We start from the raw sequence: 24,573 nt of genomic DNA, 5'->3' as shown, positions 1-24,573 counted from the left end.
CCCTGGGCACTGTCTTTATAGCAACTTGCAAAGCATCTTTCATTACCTGACCTTAAGGTAAAAAAAATAGACATTAACAACCCTAGGCACTAGATAGTCATACTTCTGAATAACAGGTAGCACCAGTCATAGGCTATAATACTGTGCAGCTCAAAATTTCAGACCTTACACAGAGGATTTGGGGGCATTTTGGAGTAACTGGCTATAATTTGTTTCTTCCTGAACTGAAATTAATTAGCTTGGTAGAATTAGAAAATTGTAAGCAGAGTGGAATAGATGCCAAATCTAGAATTGGCTCAATTACAATACGTCTTCCATGTTTTACAGTGTGTGGAGTGTACCATTAGGTCTTAAGTGTTATTACATATTGCAGTGTTCCCAATGGAAGTGTTCTAAACCATTAATACTGAATGCAAACAGAGTCCATTTGAACAATTTATTAGTATGCCTGTTTTACAAGTTTTAGAAAAAGAATCCCAGGATTTTGCCTCCTGTGTGTTTTCGCCTTGCTTCCTCATGGTCCATGATGCCAGCGGAAGTTGTCAGCACTATGTACCTATTAAGTAAAAAGTATTTTCAGTAGCATATTCTGGTAGATTTCCCTACCACTCATACAATTAGAAAAACCATCCAATCTCATTTTTGTAGTGCAATGTCTCAGCTTCTTTAGCCAATGCAAGGAAATGTGACAACTTAGACTACAACAGTTCTAATGTAAAATAGTTATACAAACCCTACAAATATGCTATTTTGAAATGCTTGAGAATTTAAAATTGCACTGGGGTAAATTTACATTTGACGACATGCTCTTTAGAGTAGACTTCCTAACTTCCCCACAAACCTTATTTACACTAGGAATTTTCATTGGACATTCCTGCTGTTAGCACCGTAGAGCTGAAGCAGTGTTAGCAAGGTCATAACCTCAACTTTGCGGTTGGCCCATGTCACCATTTTCAAACCCATGCCAATTACCTGCTCATAACAAGTGTATAGTTGGTATTATGCCAGATTGCTAGCAGAGCATAAAAAATTCATATGGTACAACTCCTAAAGTTGCTCATGCTGATGCTGCTAATACCTGAATATTAGTACTAAGCTTAAGCTAGCTGAGGTAACTCTAGTTATTTCTAACACCTAACTATAGTAATTATCATGCTTTCTGCACGAAAGTTGACACTGTCAAGATTAGCCTCACAAGAGTTTCTATTTAATTCACACAAAATATGCTGAAGTATATGTACTAGAATACTAGAGCAATGTTTAGCTACAGTTAACTCTTTATAGTAACTGTACATTTTGTAATGCATCTTTCCTTGCTTTGGTGTGTTTGTTCACTTAGTCACAAGATTCAGTGACAGTGGGATTCTACTATATATTGATTTAATGTAACAGCCAAAGCCTCTATTAAAAGAAAGTCCTTAGTTTGATATCTAGAGAATTTTTAAAAAGACCTCAGTCATTTCTGATACTACACCTATACCCAAGTACCTGTTAATTTGTATTTTTATTACAACTTTCTTTTTAAGTGTCTCTACAGAATTAAGACCAACATTCGGACGGAGAAGAGTGAGAATGATGTAGACGAAATTGACTATACGAAGTCTTGTCAGATGCACAAACGGAAAAACAAAGAACGCTGTCTCTTCGCGCTAACTTTTAGCGGTAGATAAAAAATGCTTATATAAAAACTGATTTTTAAGTGTGTCCCTCTTTTCTGAAGAAGTGATCAGAACAGAGATCTTCAAAACAGTGCTAGTTTCATTTATGAAATTACCTGAAGTTTTTTTTTTTGCATTAACTACTTTCTCTTAGAACAATTCATAGCAATTCTCCTCATTGTGAATTTCAACAATTTAACTCTGCATATCTGGCACTTACCCAAACTGACGTGAAGGCAAAAGGTTGTTCTGCCACTTTTCCAGGTCCTTCAACTGAACATCAAATCTGGGACTGATCACACCACACTATAAAATAAAACCCCAACAGAAGCTGAAGAACTTTGATACAGGAGGACTACTACATATATTTCTTCCATTGTTGTATATGCAATGTAATTGTAGCCCTTTTGGGTCCCAGGATATGAGATACACAAGTTGGGTGAGGAAGTATATTTAATTGGACCAACCTCTGTTGATGAGACAAAAGCTTTCAAAGCTACATGGAGCTCTTCTTCATGTCTGGGAATGAAAATGGATGTATGGCTTATTACAACAATCTGTAACCCATTAACACACACTCCCCTTTTCATCCTATGACTGCAGAGGTGTTAACAGGCCATTCTACCTTGAATGGTCCCTTACAATCTGTTCCACCATGCATTTTACTGTGAATACCTTTCCTAGACCTGAAGAGCTCTGTGTGGCTTGCAAACTTGTCTCTCTCACCAACAGAAGTTGATCCAATAAAAGATAATACCTAGCCTACCTTATCTCTCTACACAAGTTGCAGCATTTAAGGCATTCAGTGCTATGTCTCGCCAAATCATTGATCAGAAGAGGATTAATAGTGCCAATCAAGTATCCAACTTGTCTGACAGGGCAAGATCAAAGTATCCAAGAATGGCACTCCATTATTCCATCAACTTCATCCACTGTGCATACTCAGGTTGTCAGCTGGACTAAGCAGAGGATCTAACTATTCAGTCCTGAGCTGCTTTGATACTACCGTCTTCCTTTCAACTAGATAGGGCTGAAACTACATTACTGCTGGGTCTGCAAACTCAGAAGGCAATGCCATTTTGTAGCCAGTTCAGTTCTGGGAGAGCTTAAGAGCATGCTGTATACGCCTTGAAAGAAAGCATTAACTCCAGAGCATTATTACCAAAGAACTGAGATTACTCCCAGGTTCTTAACCATGGCAAAGAAGAACTGAATATCTACAAAGTTAGCTACCTGGACACACAAACTTTTAAGTTTTTTGTATGTCTGAGAAATTAAAAACCATGCCTAGAAACTCACCAACTAATAAGAAATGTTCAAGTTAATTATACTAATCTTATGCAAATGATTAAAAACCAGAAGTATACAGTGTGGTTAGAACCGCCAACACAGATTATATCTTGGGTTAGTATCATATGTGCTGAAGTGTCAATAACCAGTGACACTAAAAATATGGAGCAGACAGCAACTTTCGTTCTCACCATTTAATTGGTATTTACATTTATTTTAACAAGTCTTTGCCACTTAAGCATGCACAAAAAGTATGCTGTTGTTGCACTGTTCAATGTTTGACTGGACCAAGTAACAGAACTACTCTAGAAAAACATATTTGTTTGTGCCAAACATCACTCAAAAAACAACCTCCAAGTAGCTCAGTGACAGCACAAACCCTTATCCTAAAATACAACAGACTCCAAACTGTTATATAGTTCGACCTGGTCAAATTATGAGATTCTCTATTGCACTTATACAATCCTCAGCCTGCTCCAGACAAGTAATTACCAGTTGAAAAACATGTTTATGTTGACAGATTTCTGTTCTCTATGGAAGGGATCCAAAATATGCTCATGAGGGGTCAACTTTCTCTGCTACCAATTCAGAATATTGACATACTGGATGGGCAGTGTTTTCATTTAAACTATTTAAGTGAGAAATGGTTTTGAACCAATGGAGGAATCTGTTATAATAGATCATGATGGTAACTGTCAAGTTATATAGCCCACAGGATTTCCGGACAGAGTTAAAGAAATCTTGACAACCCAAAAACATTACATGGATATTTAGGAAGGAGTTATGCAGTGCAATGACATAACTACAAGATGCACAGCTCAACAGTTCACTGCAAACAAAATCCAGTTAGTACAGCAAGGCTTGACTTCTACAATTTTCTCTAGTCATTTACTAGTATTATGCATCACCTGGATACAAGTTTGCATTTCTTAAACATGTTCCAAACAAATCTGTTCCAATTAAAGTCAGCTTAAATACTTAAGTATTCAATTTCTAGCTTACTGATTATTTCATAATTGAATTGTTGTCTGAAACTGGAATATGAGACTACACAAATATAGACAGGGTGTATGACTGGACAATATATACATACTAGAAGGCCCCTAAGGAAAAAGCAGAGAAAGTGGTGCTGGCAAGCAAAGTTCCCTGTACATATTCCCACACAAGCTTAATTTACTTTGTTATGGTTGCTCAAGTACGTTTTTATCCAGCACAATCATTAGGACCCAAGAAAGCTTCCACTTAAGCCACATGCATACTAGCCTCCATTCACATGCCCTTATCAAATCATTTATCATTACACAACCACATTCACAGAATTCCTTCAAAGATTAACAATATAAATGCATAGGAAGAGTGTATATTTCTCAGAATTAAACAGCTTTCTAGAAAGAAAAAAGAATTCAGCACTAAATCAAACCCTACCTTGTTCAGTCTGCCTGTGAGATTAACAACAATTTTCCCAGCTCTGTGATCGTCAATGATCTCAAATTCACCAATGTAACCTGTGAACGATTAAATCAAGCAGAACCTTTATTATCCAAATTAGTGCAGTCTTAAATGCAGACAAGTCAAAAACTTAACATTTAGACCATGTCTACATGAGAGAGCTGCAGTGGTTTAACTTAAAATCAGTTCATATACCAATTTTATTAAACTGGTGCCAAGCTTTTTTGGACACCTATTTTGGTTTAAGACTGACTTATTTTGGTTTAGCTTAAGAGTCCTAATCAACTTAAGCTAAACCAAATAAGCATCCACACAGCCTTTTGCCTTCGTGTCACTGAATTGGTTTAACAATCACACTTAAAACTATTAGCACTCAACTGTTAAAATGGTGCAACTTTTTCATGTAGACAAGTCATCACATTTCAGCTATTACAGAATACACATTATTCTCTGTTTAACGTATTTAATACAATGGTCTTATATCCAGCAATATTCGAGGCAGCACTAACTTTGTAAGGTTAGTCTTGCATGTCTCCAAGTACTCTTTTCAACTTGGAAGTTTAACAGGTTGATTAGCTTACTCTACAAAAGAGCAGAGTAACTGATCAGCTCACCTTCCCACAGAGTCAAACTAAATGCAATTTAAGTTCACTTGGAAAGGCAATGCATGTTTTATCTAAGGAATCACTCAGACACTGAACACTGGCCACTGTGGACAGCTTCCAAAAAATTGCATTGTTGGCTTTATCTTGGCAGCATACCCAAGTTTTTCCAATGCTATTCATTAACACACCAACCAAAAGACAATAAACAAAGTATTTGCCCTTGCCCGCTCCCCACCCCTAAATGTTTTTTTTTTTTTTTTTTGCAGTTTGAAACATTGCAAGTGATGCAATATCCCTTTGCTACAGGAGATAGTTGAGTTTTACACTATTTGGTGCCTCTTAACTTTTATAGAAATAATTAGATAAGAATTTTACTTTCTGATGACTTACCATGCTTCATCATCACAGTTAAAAACCGGACAATTACTTTAGAGCACGGTCTAATGAGAACTTGACGTTTTCCACGTTTCTCTGCATTGTTGATGCTCTTAAGGGCATCGGCCAGAACATTCATGCGCACCATGATGCCTGTGTGTGGAACAAAGTTAGTTATGTGTGCCAACTTCTTGGTTTCACATTTAAGCAGGGATACTTTTTGAAAAAAAGCTACCACTGTTAATTTCAGAATTTTTGAACTCAGAACAGCAGATATTATTATTCTGACAAAGCTTCAAGATGTTTTATGCAAACACCACACAGGTCAAGTTATTATTTGGGTATGACCACCACAATTCAAACCCATCATAACTATATTCAACAGTCTACATTTTATGCCATAAAAAGTTTATACAACATATACAGCATAAACTTAGTGTTCTACAATAAGATATGTTCAGAGACAAAGACTTAAAGTCTAGACTTAAAGCATATTTAAAGATGCTGCAAGACATCCTGGCCAGGATTTTTCATAAGCGATAAGAGATTTCAGGTGTTCAATATGAGAATGACCTAATTTCCAGAGATTAGCTGTACTTTCTGAAATATGTCACCCCAAGACTGAAACAGTCACTAGTTATTTTTGGACCTACTGGTTAATGTGGGCTAAAATCTCACAATAGGATCTAAGCCTGTTGAGACTGCAGTGGAGTATTGAGCAAAATCTTAGACCCTGTTTACATTACAGAGCTGTTATACCATTAAAGTGACATGGCTTTGCACTTTCTTGGGGGGGAGGGTGTTGTTTTTTGTTGTGTTTTTTTTTTTTTTTTTTTTTTACTAAAAACTGTCAACTCTTGATAGTGGGTTTCAAGAATCATTTACCCCACATTATAGCCTGTCCAGAACAAGGACAAAACCTTTTAAGTATTGCCCAATTCACCCATCTCTGGCAGAAATCCAGTTGCATACTGAAGATACTGTGGCACTTGGGCACTCAAGCTTGTGTTCTGATGACTAGGGCAACATATCCCACAGTTAAACAAAGCATTGTACTATCGCCCCATTTGCCTACCCAGCCATTACACTGTCAGCATTTGGCCTACAGAGTTTTACAATACCTTTGAGGTGCTTTGAGTCCAGAAGGGCTGGATCAAGCCACATTGCCACACAAAATAACCCTCCTGCCTGGTATGATTATCTGCACTGCGCAGGGGGGCATTTACTGCTAAACTCAATCAGCACCCACCGACTTAACAGGAGATAAACTATGGGAGATTCAGCTTGAACTCAGAGAAACTGACTGCCCCCTACCCAGGCCCAGTCTGCGTCCTCCCGCCCCCGATTCTTCTTCCTCTTCCAGGGCCAAGCCTACGTCTGCACGCCCCCTCACCCCCGCGATACCCCCTCCTACCACCGCCTCTCCCAGGGCCCAGGCTACCGTCTCACATACCCCAGATCCCCCACTCCCCCCCTTCCCGCGGCCCGAGTCCCACCATCACGCTCCTCGGGCCCAGCCTGCCACCCGAGCCCTCCCCCACCCCACCACAGCTCCCTCCAGAGAGCGGGGCTCAGGCTAGGAAAGCGCCTCCCCCCTCCCTATTCGGGTGGCTCCACCGGCGGCCGTGGCGGCCGCAGGCGGCTCAAAACAGACTGAGCCGGCCGGGCGGAGTCCGGAGGTGGCGGGAAGGCGGGTGAAGACGCCCGCAGGGCCAGGATGGGGATAGTACACGGCGGATGGCGCCTAGGGCCCAACGAGGCCCACAACTCACCGGTGCAGCAAGATGGCGGAAAAAGGAAGAGGCCGGGCTCGCGCAGGGCGTTATGGGAACTCAGGTTGGTGGAAGGAGATCTCAGGGATCTCGCGATACCCGCTCTCCCAGTCGGAGAGAAGCGGTCGCAGGTCTCTCCTGCTGTCATTGGCTGAGAGCGGCGCCCGCCATTTTTCTTGGCCCTTCCTGAGACAGGCAGTCGATACTTCCGTCAGGTATCCAATAGCAACCGGAATACTTCCGATCCGGGAGGGAGGAGGGTGAAGGCAAGTGTGAACGGACAAACTGAATGCCCGCTCACCTTGTCACAGCCGAGTCACCGTCTTTTGGGAGGGGCGCGCTCCGCAACTTGGGGGCCCGTGGTCCGACGGGAGCTAGCTGGCTCGCGGGGAGTAGGTGAGCCCTGCATCTTGGGGGGCGAGGGGAGCCCTGGGGCGGGGAAGGGGCCTCAGCGTGAAGGCCTTGGCGCAGGGAAGCAGCGACTCGATGCAGTGAGGGAAGAGCGCGGAGCTTGTGAGGTGCCCTGAGGCTGAGCCCCTCCCCCAGTCAGGGGTACCAGAAGTGGGGAGCTAAGTGCCCCACATGATGTAGTCCACTAAGCCATGGGTTGAACTCTGTGACTTGCAGTCAAGGGGACCTGGTAAGGGGGAAGCTAAACACCAGCTGTTCATGCAATGAGCTCTGTGCCTTCCACAGTCAGTGGGCTCTGGTGGGGTGCAGTTACCCAGGGGGGCATGGGGTGAGCTCTTTGCCTTGCCCTGTCAGGAGCTTCATAGCGGAAGCTTGCTGCCTCCCACGTTTAGAAACATTCATAAGGGTGGAGCTTGTCACCAAACACAGTTAGGGAGCCGAAACAGAGAAGTTTGGTAAGTGCTTCAGGACAGAAGCGGGGACCTCAGCAACCGGCACAATCAGCGCTGGAACTGGCGGGAAGGGAGCTTTTGTTGTGTATCTGACAGCATTCCAAAGACATTCGGGAAATGACATCAGATGGTAAAATTATTCATAATGATACCAAAAAAGGAAAAGTATTCAATAAATATTTGTTTTGTATTTGGAAAGAAACAAGATGATGCTCATTACCACGACTAAAGTGATTTTTCCTCCCTTGGTATTCTGTTAATTGAATTGTCTTGTTAGACTGACCCCCAACCTTGTAAGGCAACTCCCATCTTTTCCTGTACTATGTATATATATACCTGCTACTAAACGTTCCACTCCACGCATCTGATGAAGTGGGTTCTAGCCCATGAAAGCTTATGCCCAAATAAATTTGTTAGTCTCTAAGGTGCCACAAGGACTCGTTTTTGCTGATACAGACTAACACAGATACCACTCTGAAACCTGTAATCATACATGAGGCTCATGAAGTAGTTTCCAGTGCATTAGTAACTGAGATCAAAGACCATATACTAGGGATAAACATTTTAAAATGAACGATCCTGAATAATTTGTCCTCAAATGTCTTGAAACAGGTGGCTGGGGAGATCTTTGGCTACTGATGTTAATTTTTAATAAATTTTGGAATACCAGGGAAATACCAGAAGACTACTAATGTGCTAGTATTCAAAAAGGGGCATATGAGGTGACTCAGTTAGCTATAGAGCAGTTAGCCTGATATAAATCCTGAGCAAAAGTTGACAGGGGATTACACTGATAAAGGATTAAAGATAGGAATATAATTCAGCCCATGTTTTTATGGAAAATAGGTTTTATGACAAACCCAATTCTGTGATGATTACACGTTTAGTTGAGAAAGGTAACTATATACATAATAGACTTTTGTAAGCTGTTTGATTTAGCATAACATTCTGATTAAAAAAATAGCATTAGACATCAGTAAAGCACGTTAAATGGATTCAGAGTTGGCTAATTTATGGATCTCACAAGGTAGTTGTCAATCATCTTCAAATGGGGATACTTCTAGCAGGGTTCTGCAGTGGTACATTCACTCAGCTTCTGTGCATGGTGTATGTTACCATGTGCATGGTCCAGTACAGTTCAACATTTTCATCCATTGCCTAAAACTAAATATAAAATTACTGATAAAATTAGTGGATGACACAAAGATTGGTGGAGTGGTAAATAATAAGGACAGAGCAGTCACACACAATAATCTGGAGTGCTTGGTAAAATAAGCCCATTCAAACAAAATATTTTAATACATCTAGGAACAAAGAATGCAGGCCATTCATACAAAATGGGGGACTGTATTTCATAGTCTCTCTGTGTATATAATGTCTTTGGCAGTTTCCACGGTATGCATCTGATGAAGTGAACTGTAGCTCACGAAAGCTCATGCTCAAATAAATTGGTTAGTCTCTAAGGTGCCACAAGTACTCCTTTTCTTTTTGCAAATACAAACTAATACAGCTGTTACTCAACACGACTGTTACTCTGAAATGTATCCTGAAAGGGAGTGACTGAAATGGAATTAAGGGTCAGAGCGTACAAGCAACTGAACATGAGCTCCCAGTGCAATGCTGAGGCAAAAAGGGCTAAATGCAATGCCTGGAAAACTAAACAGGAGGAGGAAGGTGATTTTCTCTCTATTTTGTATTGGTAAGACTGATACTGAAATACAACATACAATTCTGATAACCCACATTTTAAAAAGGATTTTGAAAAATTGGGGAGGGAAAAGAACCACAGAAATTATTCAAACAATGAGAAAATGCCTTACAGTGAGATACAAAGAGCTCATTCTGTTTAGTTTATCAAAAAGATTGAGAAATTACTTGATTGGAGCCTGTAAGGCCTTCACCAGAAGATATAAGGTAGTTAAGGGATTTTTCATCTAGTGGAGAAAAAAAGCTGAGTGCCTCCCTTTCTGGAAGATACACTTTAGTCCAACACAAGTTACTTAGAGAGTAAGCTTTTTGAAGGCAAGCACTGTCTTTTTGTTCTGTATTTGTACAGTGCCTACCACACTGGGGTCCTGGCACTATGGTTATACAACTTATACTAGTCTCAATGCAGGGATAACAATGAAATGTATGGTATACAGATCAGACTAGATCCAATGGTCCCATCCAGCCTTAAACTCTGAAATCTCTTTTGAAACAGCAGGAAAATAAATTGAAAGGAACTGTGACAGTGAAAGGTACTGAGCACCTCCTGCAGTCAGAAAGCCCCACAATGGGAGACCAGCACCACTCTACCAGTAAATCTGATTCAAGCAATACAAAACCACAGCTGCCTAACCTTAAGCGTTTGGGTCTGCTACCGTGACTCAAAACACAGAAGACATAAGAGGTGGCCTGTACAAGGAAATTTACTGGTATAATTATGCTGGTAAGTTTCTTCATGTAGACAAACCCTGAAAAAACTTTCTACCTTAGTTTATTTATGATCTCTCCTTTTAATAGCATGTATGATAGCACTCCTAATGAGATTGGTTAGCAGTTGTGTTCTTTGTTGAAAAGGTCAGGTTTGAGTTTTGAGGAATTAGTTTCCCTGGTTGCTATATTTTCTTACAGGTAACTCCTTCATTGTAGCTCTTTCTTGACTGATGTAATTACAACAGCAGCCCTTCATACTCACTAGTCTCCTCCAGCATTATGAAAAACATGCATTCAGATCCTAAAGTTTTCCTTCTGAGAAAGGGAGCTACTTGTACAGAGCACATTACAGGATTTGACCCTTTCACTCTAGCCGTATTCCCTGATGTACTAATATTCCATTTAAAACACAGTGGTACATTCACTCAGCTTCTGTGCATGGTGTATATTACTGCAGGTACATTCAGCAGAAGTGAGGAAATTGAAATGATTGATTAAACCTCCTTTGGTCCATTTTTCTTTTTGAAATTGCACACAACTCACTAAACATTATGGAGGAGCCATAGATTTATAAACAAAAAACTTAGTCTTAAGGAGTAAATTGTTTGAGTAAATAAGTTTGAGGCCCACAGAAGAGATCTGTGGGGAGAGGAAAAAAATCCTAAACTGGGCATGATAGGCCAGTTTTATATCAGTGTAGGAAATACAGACATTTAAGCTACAAAAAAAAAAAAGAGTAGAGAACAGTAGAATCTAGGATGTGAAGATACCATTACTCCTTTTGCAAGATGAACATTTCTATCTGAATTCAAGTTTACCAAAATACAAAGAATATAGTTAGCTTGTTTTTTGTTGGTATTTTAAAAGGATATCTTTATGTTAAGGATCACACATGCTCACAGTTCCCGCTACTTCTGTACAGCTAACACCAAATTACTATAAAAAAAGATTTTTACTTTTATTTTGTGCAGTTAAATTTCAGGCATTCACAAGATAACATGACATTCACTGGGAGGTGGAAGGCCTTTCCCACCCACCACAAACTCTGCATGAGGGTATTTATCATTAATATAGCAGATGTACCACTCTAAGTTTGGAATCAAGAAGATATCACTTATTTGGATTCCATCACAGAGCTGTCTTTTTCCATTCTCTGCAAGTGAGTATGAAGGGTTTCTTCAGGTATGTTGGCAACAAGAAGAAAGCCAAGGAATGTGTGGGCCCCTTACTGAATGAGGGAGGCAAACTAGTGACAGAGGATGTGGAAAAAGCTAATGTACTCAATGCTTTTTTTGCCTCTGTTTTCACTAACAAGGTTAGCTCCCAGACTGCTACGCTGGGCATCACAAAATGGGGAAGAGATGGACAGCCCTCTGTGGAGATAGAGGTGGTTAGGGACTATTTAGAAAAGCTGGACGTGCACAAGTCCATGGGGCCGGACGAGTTGCATCCGAGAGTGCTGAAGGAACTGGCGGCTGTGATTGCAGAGCCATTGGCCATTATCTTTGAAAACTCGTGGCGAACCGGGGAAGTCCCGGATGACTGGAAAAAGGCTAATGTAGTGCCAATCTTTAAAAAAGGGAAGAAGGAGGATCCTGGGAACTACAGGCCAGTCAGCCTCACTTCAGTCCCTGGAAAAATCATGGAGCAGGTCCTCAAAGAATCAATCCTGAAGCACTTGCATGAGAGGAAAGTGATCAGGAACAGCCAGCATGGATTCACCAAGGGAAGGTCATGCCTGACTAATCTAATCGCCTTCTATGATGAGATTACTGGTTCTGTGGATGAAGGGAAAGCAGTGGATGTATTGTTTCTTGACTTTAGCAAAGCTTTTGACACGGTCTCCCACAGTATTCTTGTCAGCAAGTTAAGGAAGTATGGGCTGGATGAATGCACTACAAGGTGGGTAGAAAGCTGGCTAGATTGTCGGGCTCAACGGGTAGTTATCAATGGCTCCATGTCTAGTTGGCAGCCGGTATCAAGTGGAGTGCCCCAAGGGTCGGTCCTGGGGCCGGTTTTGTTCAATATCTTCATAAATGATCTGGAGGATGGTGTGGATTGCACTCTCAGCAAATTTGCGGATGATACTAAACTGGGAGGAGTGGTAGATACGCTGGAGGGGAGGGATAGGATACAGAAGGACCTAGACAAATTGGAGGATTGGGCCAAAAGAAATCTGATGAGGTTCAATAAGGATAAGTGCAGGGTCCTGCACTTAGGACGGAAGAACCCAATGCACAGCTACAGACTAGGGACCGAATGTCTAGGCAGCAGTTCTGCGGAAAAGGACCTAGGGGTGACAGTGGACGAGAAGCTGGATATGAGTCAGCAGTGTGCCCTTGTTGCCAAGAAGGTCAATGGCATTTTGGGATGCATAAGTAGGGGCATAGCGAGCAGATCGAGGGACGTGATCGTTCCCCTCTATTCGACATTGGTGAGGCCTCATCTGGAGTACTGTGTCCAGTTTTGGGCCCCACACTTCAAGAAGGATGTGGATAAATTGGAGAGAGTCCAGCGAAGGGCAACAAAAATGATTAGGGGTCTGGAACACATGACTTATGAGGAGAGGCTGAGGGAGCTGGGATTGTTTAGCCTGCAGAAGAGAAGAATGAGGGGGGATTTGATAGCTGCTTTCAACTACCTGAAAGGGGGTTCCAAAGAGGATGGCTCTAGACTGTTCTCAATGGTATCAGATGACAGAACGAGGAGTAATGGTCTCAAGCTGCAGTGGGGGAGGTTTAGATTGGATATTAGGAAAAACTTTTTCACTAAGAGGGTGGTGAAACACTGGAATGCGTTACCTAGGGAGGTGGTAGAATCTCCTTCCTTAGAGGTTTTTAAGGTCAGGCTTGACAAAGCCCTGGCTGGGATGATTTAACTGGGAATTGGTCCTGCTTCGAGCAGGGGGTTGGACTAGATGACCTTCTGGGGTCCCTTCCAACCCTTATATTCTATGATTCTATGAAGTGAATCAACAGATCTTGGAAGAAAACAATGGGGTGGCTTCATTCCCTGAACCCCTTTTAGGACTCTATGGAAATTCTATCCTCATCTCCAGCCCTTTCTGGAGACCAGGATCAAAAAGCACAGGGAGTGGTGAAATAGTTATGTGGAGTGGATTGCTTTAAAGAGAAGTGAGAAAGCCATCCTCCAAGCTCTTCTACAGGTGCTGCAATAAAAGGTTAAGTAGTTGTACTCATATGATGCCAAAGTAAGTGTCTTGTTCCTCAGAGAGGCATCTCTTCCCACTGCACCCCTTCAACAAAGGTATTTTTTTCCAAATTGCCACTATATTTTGGTAGTAACATGCACAGAAAAATGCCAGGTATAGTTTCTTCAAAACAAAGGAACAGTTACTTCACTATCCCCAAGGCTGATCTTTCATTACGGTCTTCACCCAGTTTTCAAGCCACATGAAAGCATTCATAGCCAAGAGCCAGTATAATCCTTGCAAGCCTAGATTTTGGAGTGAACTTCTTGAATTACATCACAGATGTCTGGAGATTCTTCAGCAACAATTTTTTTTTAAAATGGGATGTTTTTATTGTATATGAATACCACAGTGTTACTTGGTTATACCATTTAACAAAGCTGGTTGTTTTTAAACATACACCCTAAATTTAAGCTTCAGTATGCGTTATGCATCAATCCACATTATGAAAACTGGCTGGGGAAAAGCTGGAGGCCTGGAGGCTTGATAAAACAGATCTTTAGCATCTGGGAAGCCCATTAGAGGCTGTTTAGAATTGTGTTCTGCTGTTTCTAGAGAGATCTTTAGAAGTGAGCAAGTTAACATTAGCATATATTTTTCAAAGTTGATTAAGATGGAAAAGTTCATACCATTGAAAGCTACTACTTCAAGCTACTTATAGGCTTAAAGTATTAACCCTGCATCAGTTTACATTTTAAAGATTCTCTGCAGCCATGGAGGCTAAGGGAAATTCTGTATCAGAGTATTCTTGCTCATTATATGGGATACTCATCATAGTCAGAATCCAAAGTTAGTTAAATGTCAGCTTTGAGACATTAACAAATGTTTCATTTTCCCCAGCAGTGTCTAACTTTGTAGAGTTCAAACTTGTATTTTTTGTTGATTGGGCCTGCTTTGTCACTTTCATATATGCCCTTTCCCCACAGATTTATTCACAGTTCCTAAAAATTGACCTAGGTCAGTCATAAGCAGCTGCTGCTATGAAAGCTATGACAAGCAACAGTGGAAGAAATTCCATGTACTGCAGAGAAAAGACATTACAGTCTCTTCTGTTCCCATGATGTTCCGGGCTTCTCAGCAGCATAGGCACTACTTCTCAGATTGAACAAACAGCAGTTATACTGACAAGCTCCACTCTTTAGAAAAAAAATAAAGAGAGAAGTTTACTATCATTACATTAAGTGCAGTACGGGAGACACTTAAGATAGTAGCCCTGTGCCCATAGATGCATTTGTGAGGTTGAAGAATGAAAGTATTTTCACATCTCCACTCTCATCCTGGCAAGGATCAGATACATTGTGAACACACACCAGGGATGTGCGAAAGAGCAACTCTTCAAAATGGTTTTCTCAAGTCTATATTTTAAATTAAAAGGTACCACCATTTACCTGTTTTACAGTTGAAAAACATAGAAGAAAGATAGTTTTAAAACAAATGTTCAACTTTTAAGAGGCCTTGATACGTAAACATCTTTCAGCTTTTACTTAAGGAAACATAAGTACAGTTTTAAAAACTGAAGTCATAACTCAGAAGACAGGATTATTTACAAGAGACAGAAATATCTAGTACATCTATGGACAGGACAACATACATAAAAACAGACTTGTTACATGGCTCCATGACTACAGCAGTTTTCAAAATAATTGACTGTTCGGGTACATATACCCTAGGCCACTTTCAACATATTTTCAGTGCAATGAGTTGACAGATACACTACAGCTAGTGACTAAATTCAAATTTAAGTGTTCAGGAGCCCTATTTGGCAGAAATAATCCATGGTTTATTCAACCAATTAAGCTAGCCAACAGAAACAAATAAATACTATTTTAGCTAGGCCATAGATTCATTTTTAGCCATAGTTCTGTGCAAGTGCCCCCAGAAAGAACTGAATGGGAACGAAGACTATTAATTGGTCCCTTCCCACTAGAATCAGTAGTAAAAAATCTCCACACCAATTAACTAGTTCTTAAATCACATACTTCGCTGCTTTCTGCGCCCACAAGCCTATTGATGGTGAGGCAACACTACTAACTTCATTATGAGGATACTATTCATACATTACAAAAGTGCCAATTCTTGTGCTTTAGCAGCTAAGACTTCCCACATGGTGTGGATGTTAAATAAGTTCAGCAGGGCTCCCCATTGCATAAAATAGGTATTTCCCTAATATAATCACCAGCAGGCTACAAAACTATGTGCCTACCAGAGGAAACAGGAGACCCTCACAGCTGTTGAGAGAATGGCATTTCTGCTGAATAGGGACCCAATTTTAATTAGAGCCAATGAGCAAAGTAACTGCTTCTATAATAAGTATAGAGGAATTCTAGAAACTGTTCCCAGGGACATCTTACGCTGTAGCTTAATTAGCAAGTGATGCTTCATTCATTTTTCTTCTCCTTTTGCTTGAGAAGTTTGTTAATCTCCCTTTTTGCCATTCCAACATACTTGGTAATGATTCCATGTTGGTTTAATCCAGGAAACAGCAACAAAACACTCACTAAAATGAGATCAGACAGAACAAATTACTTAACAGTATATTTTCTTATAAAAAGTTCCTTTCACTATATAACCCCACGTTTGCTAAACCCTATTAAGTGTTCTTTATATTAAGTGTTCTCCTTGCTTAACATTGTAGTTACGTTCCTAAAAAATGCTACTTTAAGCGAAACGATGTTAAGCAAATCCAATTTTACACACACATCGTATAAGTTTAAATGAACAATTTAATGCTGTACACAGCAATGATGATTGTGAAGCTTGCTTGAGATGGTGGAGTCAGAGGATCGAATATGTCCCAAGGAATGCCTTACTGCTAAATGATGAATAGCACTACATTGTTGTTAATGTAGCCTCACACTCCACACGAATGGAGGAAGGAGACACAGCATGAGAGAGAGAGAGACAGAGACGTATGTGTGCGCGAGAGAGATGTGCATTGCCCCTTTAAGTAGATCAACAAGTTGAGACAGCAACTGCTGCCAGTAAGCTCCCTCTGTCCTGAACACTCATGTCCCTCCCCTGCCTGCTCTGTGGAGATGGGGTACAGGAGCAGGGGGAGGGGGACACCCTGACATTAGCACCCCTCTTCCTCCCCCCACCCCCTTGCAAAGCAAGCAGGAGGCTCCTGGGAGAAGCTTCAAGGCAGAGAATAGGAGCAGCACACAGCAGTGGCGGGGAGAGACACTGCCCAGCAACTGATAGCCTGCTAGGTGGTTGCCGGACAGGGAACTTAGGGGGGCTGCCGGTCCACCCTGGTTCCAAGCCCCCACCAGCTAGCTCCAACAGGTTGCTCTTTCTGCAAGCAGTGAACAAAGCAGGCGGCTGCCGAACAACATTATAAGGGAGCATTGCGCAACTTTAAACGAGCAAGTTCTCTAATTGATCAGCAATGTAACAATGAAACAACATGAAGGGGGATGACACTAGGTGAGAAGTTACTGTATTGCTTGTCCTTTCAGTGGAAGTGGGAAAGTAGGTCCATCAGGAAACAGTGAGTTTCAAACAAATGAGCAGTTTAGCATGTGAACTTTTGGCTATCGTGTCTCTATTCAGAAGAGGGGAAAATATTCTTGTTTGTATCCACTCTGCAAAGTATGAACACTTACCTATAAGGTAGGTGAGGAAGAGATTATGAACTTGCTGTCCTACCCAAGCAATTCCAGCAAGAGAACAGAGCATGGTCATGAAGTACTAAGAATGAGAGATAAAACATTAAGTTACTCAAGTCCTGTCCGGGATTTCACAGCATTTTAAATTCCCAAATTTAAGAAGGGAAATGAACCTCCAACCACTTTAGTTGGAAGCGCCCCTCGCTCACCCAACCATTACACACTATAGTTACACACACCATTTAAAATGCCTGACCTGAGATCACAGACAAATGTTCATATTTTCAGTTCATCAGTTTCCCAGTGTATTAACTGTTCCTTTTGTTTGCAAGGGTCTTTCACACAGATGTGGTAGAGAAATATTTAGTGTAATTGCACCACCATTACAACTGATAAGAAAGGTACAGCATCTGAAGTTACTTTTAGGCCAAGATATTCTAAAGTGTGCCTAACTTGACACACCTTAAAAGGAGCCTCGTTTTCAGATGGCAGGTGCTTACTGAAAGACATTGATTTAAGATGGTCTCAGAAGTTGGGCTCCTCAAAGTTGTTATACTCTGCTTTAAGGTTAAAGTTGGTCAGAGTTTGAGTTTATATTGAGAAGTGTTTTGAACCCTCGTTTGGTAGATTTACAAAAATAAGATGTGTTCCCTACATTGCAAACTCAACCAGAGTTGCCAAATCTAAATACAAGATGCCATTTCATAAACAGACAAAACCCTTGTTTCAAATGTGAATAAAGCAGAATCACAGTTTAAGTAATTTTTTCAACCCCCAACCCCTCAGGACCAAGTGTGTAAAGTACCATTTTAGGCTTTTCTTCCTTCAATGTGAAGACACGTTTCCACCAGCCAATAATTCTGCGACGAGTTTTTACCAGGTTGCTGCAAATTTCATGAAATCTTTGCTGTTGTTCTGTGGTCCTTTTTAAAAAGGAATTTTTAAAAATAAATTTACTACAATCTGAAATATCTTGAGCCTAAGATATCATCTAAAGGTCAGTTTAAAGTTCAGGATGTAAAATTCATTGCTCTTTCAGTAAAAGCAAAGAACACGTAGAGCTCTTAACTTTTCAAGATCAGTGTTATGTACATTGAAGCATGATCTTGATTTTGTTTACTTTTACATTTCCTTAAATTACTGCCCATTTTATTGAGCACCCTTCATTTATCAATTGACTGTATACTTTGAACTTGTTCTAGAATTCACTGTACACTGAATCGCTCAAAAATTGCGTACTATTCTTTCAGGGGCAATTAATTCAAAAGGCTTGCATAATGCTACGTTAGAGCATGCACAAGAGATGCATACTACTGAAGTTTTATCCACTGCCTAGTCTGGCTACACTAGCTGATACTCTTGCATAGAATTTTTTTTCAAACAGCCATACGGTCTTACCCTGGTATTAGCCAATTATCCCATTTTAGATTCCTCTTTTTTTTTTTTTTTAAATCCAACATGTAATTCTCTAGGTTTTTCTTCCAGTAGGTCAGGTTATTGTTACTTCTTTCTGTAAAAATTCACTTCCCTTCCCCCAAGTTGAAGTGTTGATTATTTCCCACCCAAATTTCTACTCTAGGTCCCTCGGTGTATTACTTTCTTCATCCTAATTTATGGACTACTCCTCCACTTCAGCACCTAAAATTTTCATTCATGTGCTGTATACTCCCCTTTCTAGATTTTTAGTTAGGTCATATTTAACACCAATCATATTTAACACCAGTTTGAATTGTTAAGACTTGAAGTGTTAACTTTAAAAGAATAAAGTTAGTAGTAAGGCAACATCTTAAAGCAGATTAAGGCAATATGCCCATCACTAAAGAGGTCTTTAGCTGGAATGAGGCAGAGCTGCGAAGATGTGCAGTACCCCATCTTCTAAAATAAAATGAAGCTCGACTTCTTACCACTGGACTCACTAGCATCTTTTGGTTAGTAGGTGATGAGCGCCTTACCCTTACATGCTATGGTATACACAACTGACCTGATATTAGCCACTCAACTGCCCATTTTGACAATGTTCATTTTCATAAATAGGAAAGCCATAAGGGGTTTATTTGTCTGGTTTTGATTTTACATACCATTTATTAGAGCCAAAAATTCTAGGAGCAAGAGCAGGAACAAGATAGTCAGCCAAACACAGGAACATGACAAAACAAGAAACACCTGAAAGAACAGAAGGATCCAGGTAGTAGATCATCCTGTAAAGAAAAGGCAATATAAAAATTGCTTGCTTGTGGATTTCTGAAAATTCAGTTTGTCTAAATCTTTAAATTGCTGCATTTAAAAGGATGTTGTTTGAGTTCAACACAAAATTTAGATTTAAACAAATTTAACAAGTTAAGTGGTTCAAAGTTGCTCTTAGCTCCAGTGATTTAAAACAAAACAAAAACCAAAAAAAGAATACCAATACAGAACTATTCCCCGGCAGTACCCTCCAAAATATCACTGTATTGAACAACACTAAAACCTGTTAACACTAAAACCTGCAGCAAGACAATGTGCTATGCAGATTGTTTAGCAATACAGAACGTTTACACTATTTCAGGAAGGGACAGTCACTTCACTTGTACTTCTAATTCTATAAAGATGTCATCTTAAGATTGTCACTCTTGATCTACAGTTCCCTAGCACAGGCATGCACAACACCATCCCGAGGATAGCAGGTTGGGGATACTTCCCCAACTCACGTTAAGCGTTGATACACCAAGGAGCTTTTACGAAAATGCAAGGCATGGTGAGTGCTAGCTCAGGAATCAAGAAACTGGTAGTACTTTATCCCTACAAAAAGTCTGAATTATTTTCCAAGCATCAAAGAATCACTATGTGCACATATGTTCTCCATGTCCACTGGAGGTAGGACAAGAAGTAATTGGCTTAATCTAGAGCAGGGAAGATTTAGGTTGGATATTAAGAAAAACTTGAGGACAATTAAGTACTGGAATAGGTTACCAAGGGAGGTTGTGAAAATTCAGTCATTGAAAGTTTTAAAGAACAGGTTAGACAAACCCATTAGGGATAGTCTAGGTATAGTTGGTCCTCTAAGGTTTCTGAGACTAAATCAGCACTGCCACTGGCCTGTGTGTGGGTAGAACATGGCTTCTGTTCCTTCCTGTTACCACTGCGCTCAGAAAGACAAATCTTTAGAGCTTGAGGAGTTCTGCTTTACTTGCATTTGTGCAGGATTCTTACTCCAAGATCTCTGTTTACGCATCTTTAGAGAAGTAAAGACTTGCTAAGTTTCACTGCATTTTTGCTATCTGAAGATGTAAGTGATCAGAGGGTACCGCACTCACAGAAAAGCAAAGGAAACACCACCCATCAATACAAGTGGAAACCAAGCTCTCTCCCAACGAAGGATTTTGTCAGCTACCAGAATTACTTCTCCCCATCCTTGCAAATGTTCCTCCAAACTTGCAGTCTCTGCAGCCTGTATTAAAAAAAAAGCGTTATCATTCATTAAGAAATCAAATAATTCTTACATCTAAAGTGCTTTACAGATACACCACTTATATTAAAATAAGGACCTTTGGTTGTGAAGCCACTCTGAACTAAGTTATTTTTTTATTAAGATACCATATATGGTTACTTCCTTTTTCAGTTAGAAAAACATTTTTATATCAAAAATTCTCCTCAGTCAGACCCAAAAGAGTATGGGATATAGCTATATAGTCAGTTTCAATCAAAACAGTGAGACTGAGATTTTCCAAGCAATTTGCGGAGTAGAATGGGTCTCTAAATCCCCCTCCACTGTTTTGAGACTCACAAGACATAGTGCTATATTAAAAGATTTGTAATCTGCTATTTTCAGACATAGAAGAAATCCCCTAGTCTAGTGTTTCCCCAACCTTTGTTGGTTCCCATAACACCTTTTTGAAAATAAGATATTCAAAGTATCACATGCAAATTTCTGTTTCCTATGCACATTTAATTCAGCCCTTCATAAGCTTAATTTAAGTATATCCAGACTGTGAAGTAAATGCCTAGGAGGCCTAAAATGTTAGATAATTCCAATAAAAAATTCTCAGATTTCAACATTTGTTTTTGTTCCAATGTGAAACAAAAGCAAGACCTTTTTTCCTCCCACAATAAACACTTCTAAAATACCCAATAAAACAGTGATTAGGGCACTCACACAGAATATAGCAGATCCAGATTCCAGTCTCTCATCTGAATCATGCAAACCAGAGTCTTGTTGAACATGGGTTTCCTACAACCCAGGAGAGTGCCCTGACCACTGGGCGACTGGCTACTCTACAGTGGGTTTCTGGTTTCGACCAGAAATTCTGTTCCGGACCTGAGAAACCTTCCTGATAAAAGTTTCATCCGAACAATACATTTCAACTAATGAATATTTTCAATTTCCAACAAAAAAATGTAATCTAAAAATCTCACCCAAGTTTAATTACAACACTTAATTATAACATACAACAAAAAACACAATGAAGCCACCACTAGGCCTTTTATGTTACTCAAATTACAACAAATAAGTACATCATAAATGGTGTCCTGATATATTTTGATATGCTGCTGAGCTACAGTCAATGACTTGACTAACTTGTTTAATTTAAGTCTGATGTTCCTGCTAATTCTTATTTGGGTTATTGCTGAGTGTGAGTCAAAATTCATTTTGCTTCCTTTAAAAACAAAACCCCACAAAATTTAAATACAAAACATTTTTATTTGCTCTTGCACAAATTTTAAAAAGCACCATTAATGAGAAAAGGGCTGTGCTTGTGTATAACTAAAGAGCAGGTGACTCAGAAGGAAGGGGAATGGGGGAGTCTTGGCTTTACCTGGGTATCAGATACCACTTGGCATAGAAGCGCTCTTGCTCCTCAGCAACTCCAGCCCCCGCCAAGCAGGGATTGCAGTTATCCAGTTCTGCTGCTGAAGAGCCAGGTGGCTCTCCTTAGTATTACAGACAGGCTTTTATCCACCAGACAGTCTAGACCCAACTGACACCACCCCCAGCAAGCGCGCATACTTCCCTGGGGAGATAGGAGGAAAATCCCCATGTGCCCCAGGCCTCCCAGTACTGCAGGGCCCAGTCTGCAGCCTCTGCAGGGTAGGGAGTGCAGAGGGAGCTCATACTCTGCAGTGGCTTTGTTTGTGACAGGCCCTTTTATCTCACCAATCTGCACAGCTGCACGTTTTGAACCAGCAGTGTACACGTGTCTCTTTTTAGAGATGAGCTCTGAAGGATGATATGGAACTTTGCAAGTTCACTTCAGTAGCTCAAATTGTGCAGCCTGGTGCACGCTGAAAGCTAGGCTTAGCAAAATAAATAAATAAATAAATAAATAAAGTCTTATTGACCATTATGGCTCAAAGCAGGCAAGTGCATTTTGCTTCCCAAGCATTTTCTGAAATGCTGCAGTGTAGGTGATGACTGTACATGAAACTTTTTAAATTTTAAAAAGACCTTTTGGGATATCACTTCCAATAAGGTTTCTTACCACAGAGTTTGAGAACGCTCTGCTCTAATATAAACAACAACAAATGAGTTAACCACTCATACAAAGTCATGGTTAATCCATCAAACTTCAAGACCAGAGGACACCTCTGCAATGAGAATGTATACTGATGGTAAGTTCAAATTGCTTATTGTTTCAGTTGTCTTCTTAAAAGCGAATTAGCATGATTTTTCCAGGTTTTTGTTTTAGTTTGTGCATTTGGTAGCACCTACATCTACGCAGTGTCACTATTTCCTCCTTCCTGTATTTTCAAGAAATAATTTCCCCCCTTTTGTCTATTTGGAATTTTTAGAATAATACAAGTTGAAGAATATGAAAATATAGCTATAAAAAAACGTGTCCAAGGGAGTACCCAAAACTACTTCTCAGATTTGTTTTATTTAAATTTTAAACTGAATGGAAGATGAACGCATCCTGCCCATTTGGCTACCACCACCCACTAAGTCAAGTCTTCACTTCTTCCACCCTCAGTTTTGTAGCTATATCCAGCCGTTACCTTAAAGTACCCCACTAGCCACCCTGCATCTTCTGCGGTCCTCTTACATCTGTCAAACACCTAGTCACACCCTAAATACGCTGAAATATGACCATCCCCTCAGGAAAGCCTGGTGGGTTCTCTCACAGAGATTACAAACTAAGAAAAAAAAGCCTGCGTATGTTATGTAAAAAACAATCTGACTCTAAAATTGCATACAGGGCTGGGCCAATTACAAGCGACCAAGGCCTCGTGTGAGGTTTGCTGGGAAGCGCCGGGCTAATCCTTGTCCCCTTTATTAACAGGGGCAGGTGCTAACACCACGAGGACGCCCTGCGCAGTCAGCGGCTGGAGCCCTTCTGCGCGCGCTGACCAAAGCCACCAAAGGCTGGGGGAGGGGAGGCTGAACCAAGGGAGGCGTCGGGCCACCGGCGCTTCGACGGGCTCAGGCGGTCAGCCAGGGCGGGGGGGAAGCACACAGAAGCGGCCGCACACCCCCGCTCGGCTCAGTGGGCCACCGGCCCCACGCCATCTGCCCGGAGAACGCCCGCGGGGTAGGCTCGACCTCCCGCCGCGAGCGCTCCGTCCCCACCGCAGACTGCCCCGCGCCTGCGGGAGCCAGTCCCAACAGCATCTCCCGGAGGCGGGCGAAACGGGGCCGGCCCGGCCTCCCACACAAAGCCAGGACCCCCTCACTACGGAACGCCGGAGGGGATAAATTTTCGTTGGTCGCCACCCCCGGCTGGAGAGCGAGGGTTGAAGACGCGTGGGGGGTGGGGGGGAAGGGGGACAGGGAAGACGCAGCCCCACTGTCTCCCTCCTTCCCCGAGCAGACCGCGCCCGGGGCAGCGAGAAGAACGGCGCAAGGGGCCGGAGACGCTCACGTCCCCTTCCGGCTTCCCAAGCGACCCTGGCCAGCCCGCAAGACCCGCTCACCAGTTGGTTGGCGCTCCTGTTATCTCCCTCCGCCATTTTGTGCGAGTCGGTGCGGTGCGGTGCGCTGCGCTTGCTGCTTCTCGTCCTTTAGCCGCGCCCTCCCAGTCGCTGCACTGCAGCCGTCAAACCGCGCTGCAGCAGCTCGCCAGCCCCCCCGGCCGCCGCCCTTATAGACGCGGCGTCCAGCGGGGTGGGGGAAGCGGCTAGCTCCGCCCAGACGCCGTGCCCGCCAAATTGGTTGGCGGACTCCAAGCCTGGGTCAGGTCAATCCCAGAGCGCTCAACTACAACCGGAGCCTGCCTGCTGGCAGTTGCTGTTTGAATACAGGCCGCGACCAATCAGGGATCCGCTTCTCCTCTTCCTCTCAGTAGTGTAGAGCGTTAACTGGTGGCCGAAATCTCCCTCAGGAGGGGAGGGGGGGGGGGGGGGCTTTCTCACT

At 41.6% G+C, this 24,573-nt stretch overlaps 2 protein-coding genes across 2 annotated transcripts; both read right to left on the bottom strand.

Annotated features, from left to right (window-relative positions):
- Positions 1–422: 422 nt before the first annotated feature.
- RPS15A (ribosomal protein S15a) lies at positions 423–7,312 on the bottom strand. The gene is made up of 5 exons (XM_048866028.2): positions 7,150–7,312; positions 5,393–5,530; positions 4,374–4,453; positions 1,879–1,964; positions 423–556 (listed from the first exon to the last, which is right to left on the bottom strand). Exons 1-5 carry the CDS (start codon positions 7,295–7,297, stop codon positions 463–465), a joined length of 546 nt encoding a protein of 181 aa, XP_048721985.2. The 5' UTR covers positions 7,298–7,312; the 3' UTR covers positions 423–462.
- Positions 7,313–14,982: 7,670 nt separating this feature from the next.
- On the bottom strand, positions 14,983–24,391 carry ARL6IP1 (ARL6 interacting reticulophagy regulator 1). Its single transcript, XM_048866027.2, has 6 exons — positions 24,135–24,391; positions 20,543–20,676; positions 19,328–19,447; positions 18,055–18,172; positions 17,247–17,331; positions 14,983–16,138 (listed from the first exon to the last, which is right to left on the bottom strand). The coding sequence occupies exons 1-6, from the start codon at positions 24,168–24,170 to the stop codon at positions 16,020–16,022; spliced, it is 612 nt and encodes a 203-aa protein (XP_048721984.2). The 5' UTR covers positions 24,171–24,391; the 3' UTR covers positions 14,983–16,019.
- Positions 24,392–24,573: the final 182 nt, after the last annotated feature.

This window comes from Caretta caretta, chromosome 10, assembly GCF_965140235.1.
Source record: "Caretta caretta isolate rCarCar2 chromosome 10, rCarCar1.hap1, whole genome shotgun sequence".
NCBI lineage: Eukaryota > Metazoa > Chordata > Testudines > Cheloniidae > Caretta > Caretta caretta.
The sequence above is the reverse complement of the archived record's forward strand: the minus strand, read 5'-3'. Positions and strand labels throughout refer to the sequence as shown.

Excerpts from the sequence above, each read along its gene's own strand:
- RPS15A (XM_048866028.2), bottom strand. The coding sequence starts at position 7,297 with ATGACAGCAGGAGAGACCTGCGACCGCTTCTCTCCGACTGGGAGAGCG. Across the intron at positions 1,965-4,373 it reads TCACAGGCAGACTGAACAAG|TGTGGTGTGATCAGTCCCAG; the intron begins GTAGGGTTTGAT and ends TTTATTTTATAG. Across the intron at positions 557-1,878 it reads TTGCCTTCACGTCAGTTTGG|GTACATAGTGCTGACAACTT; the intron begins GTAAGTGCCAGA and ends TTTACTTAATAG.
- ARL6IP1 (XM_048866027.2), bottom strand. The coding sequence starts at position 24,170 with ATGGCGGAGGGAGATAACAGGAGCGCCAACCAACTG. Across the intron at positions 18,173-19,327 it reads ATTTTTGGCTCTAATAAATG|GACCACAGAACAACAGCAAA; the intron begins GTATGTAAAATC and ends CTTTTTAAAAAG. Across the intron at positions 17,332-18,054 it reads AGGAAGAAAAGCCTAAAATG|TACTTCATGACCATGCTCTG; the intron begins GTACTTTACACA and ends TCTCATTCTTAG.